The sequence below is a fragment of the Cyprinodon variegatus genome, unplaced genomic scaffold (assembly GCF_000732505.1).
Source record: "Cyprinodon variegatus isolate N-32 unplaced genomic scaffold, C_variegatus-1.0 Scaffold24, whole genome shotgun sequence".
Classification (NCBI taxonomy): Eukaryota; Metazoa; Chordata; class Actinopteri; order Cyprinodontiformes; family Cyprinodontidae; genus Cyprinodon; species Cyprinodon variegatus.
The window spans coordinates 1,873,729-1,876,199 of record NW_015150477.1 but is presented as its reverse complement, the minus strand read 5'-3'; the positions used below and the strand labels follow the sequence as shown (position 1 = coordinate 1,876,199).

Genomic DNA, 2,471 nt, shown 5'->3' with positions numbered 1-2,471 from the left:
GGCCCCGAATTGCTTCTATTCAGGGGCCCAAAAGTGCTTCTGTTCAGGGGCCCCAAATTGCTTGTGTTCAGGGGCCCAAAAGTGCTTCTGTTCAGGGGCCCCAAATTGCTTGTGTTCAGGGGCCCAAAAGTGCTTCTATTCAGGGGCCCCAAACTGCTTCTATTCAGGGGCCCCAAACTGCATTGAAGGCATTCTGTTTGGTTCAGAATCTGTTTAATGAAAATACTTTATTCTTTATTTCTTTTTCTCTCTGAATTGTTTTAACCTGATAGTTTATCAAACTGATCTGATCTTTAATCTTTGCTGATTGTTTCTCCTTCTGTTCGTCTTTTTAGTTTCTTTAAAAGTTTTATTTTTGTTTTCCTTCAGTGGCGATTTTTCTCTGATTGGTCGGTTGGAGTGGTCTGATCATCCGACTGGTCTGATGTGGATCAGAACCGTTGGGAGGTGGTGGGACTGGTTCTGCTGATGGATCCAGAACTGTTCTGATCCAGTTTACTCAGAGTCCAGCTGATGAAAGTCACGGTTAATGTTTCACTAACTGATAGGCTGACCTGCCCTCAGCTCTGTTTGCTCTAGTTCCACCACAGCAGCAATGCGAGGGGGAGGGGGGAGCAGAGCTGCAACTCTGCTCTGTAGAAACACCAGAACTGCAGGCCCGACCTGAACCGTTCCCTCAGGAAACGGATCAGAGGGGTTTTCATCTGTGACTCCAGAGTGCAGCGAATCTGCGATACGATCTGTTCTCGCAGCTCTATGTTCAGACAGGTGTCCCTCAGGCCGCCGCCCTGCAGCTTGGAACCTGAAGGAAACGTCTGGCTGAGAAAATGAGGAAAAAGATCGACTTGTTTATCAGCCTGGTTCAGTTTAAAGTCTGCTTCAGGTTTTCAGCTGAAACAGCAAACAACGTCAGAGTCGTGAGAAACTGCAGCTGCTCCTCTGAGCCAGAAGGCTGAGCAAAGTTCTGCTGCATTCTGGGAGGAAGCGTTTAGAAAGTTTAAAGATCTCACCCCAAACGCCATCATCACGCAGTCGCCGCTCAGCCGTCTGCTCTCTTCTTCTCCTCATCTTTACACCGTGTACGATGAGGAGGCCCTCCTCTGCTCGGTTCCAGGATGTCGCAGCCGTGAGAAACTCGCGTCTTCTGGAGAATAACGAGCTTCAGCTCTTCTGTAGGCCGATCAGAGCACTGCACAGGGTGCCGGTTGGATAGATCTCCTCCTGTCAGACATTCTTTCTGATGAATATTTCTATTTTTATCTTGAAATTGGCCTTAAAATGATTTTTCATCATCTGTTTATGTCTGAACTGAAACATGTTTCCAAATAAAAACTTTCCAGCTGAATTATGGGAAATCTGGTTTGTTTCATCTGAGCTTCAGAATCTGTTTAATGAAAATAATCTACTGGATCTATTTATTCTTTATCCATTTGAATTGTTTTAACTAATTCCTGAACTTATATATTTTTTATTATTTACAGAGTTTATTTGCATAATTCTATTTCTTTGTTTTCTTATTTATTGTTTGTTCTGAGGTATGACAGGAAGTGATGTGGATCAGTCCTGGGAAAGCAGCAGCAGCCATGTTGGGTTTTTAGCAGAGCAGAAAGAAGAAAGTTTAAACTTTGTCATTTCTGGATAAATAGAAAATCAATCATCAGGTTTGAACCTTTTTTCCTGCGAACAGAAATTTTGCCTCATTAGAGGCTTAATGGAACCTTTTAGGATGTTTTCTGTTTTTGTGAAAGACGTGCTGGACGTGCAGCTGCTGGACTTTCTGATGCAACAGTTGTTTGTTTGGGCAAAGAAACGGGGAGGGAGGCAGGAGGAGGAGAAACAGGAGGAGGAGGAGGAGGAGCAGCGACTCCCAAACTTATATAAACTCAGCCGGAGAGAGAAGAAAACAAACCCAGAGAGGAAAACCCTGGAAAAGTTCCCTGATTTCCCACCGTTCCTGAAGGCACCATGAGCCACGTCGACGTGAAGAACCTGAAGCTCTCCAAATTTGAGGAAGAACATTATGATGAGTATGAGCGCTACAACCTGACGGACAAATATGCAGGTGAGGAGAAGCTCTGTGCATCAGCAGGAGGAGCAGGAGCAGGAGGAGTGACTCCTTGTTGTGTTTGTGTTGCAGAAGGTTCGGCCCGGAAAGGCAGAACCAAGAAGGAGGCCAGTGAAAACACCAACCGACAGAATCCTGCAGGACATGAGAGGAAAATCACAGAGAAGCTGCAGAACAGCGAGAAAAAGGCAAAGGAGTGAAGCCTGAGGTAGAAGCAGGATTATAATCCCTGACAGGTTTTAATCTGCTTCCAATCCAGGCTGAGCGGAATTACAGCCTTTGATCTAATCCAGAGATCTGCTCCTTTAAGAAGAGTTTCACTGAAATAAAACTGATCACCGATCATCCTGATCGATCCTGTTCATCCCGATCGATCCTGTTCATCCCGATCGATCCTGTTCATCCC

At 45.2% G+C, this 2,471-nt stretch overlaps 1 protein-coding gene across 1 annotated transcript in view; it reads left to right on the top strand.

Annotated features, from left to right (window-relative positions):
* Positions 1–1,892: 1,892 nt before the first annotated feature.
* LOC107096856 (nuclear protein 1-like) overlaps positions 1,893–2,471 on the top strand; it is a 1,955-nt gene continuing 1,376 nt past the window's right edge. The window contains exons 1-2 of the mRNA XM_015393735.1: positions 1,893–2,062; positions 2,138–2,273. Of these exons, the coding sequence (XP_015249221.1) occupies positions 1,966–2,062; positions 2,138–2,265 (225 nt within the window). The 5' untranslated portion in view covers positions 1,893–1,965 and the 3' untranslated portion in view covers positions 2,266–2,273. The remainder of the gene's footprint in view (positions 2,063–2,137; positions 2,274–2,471) is intronic.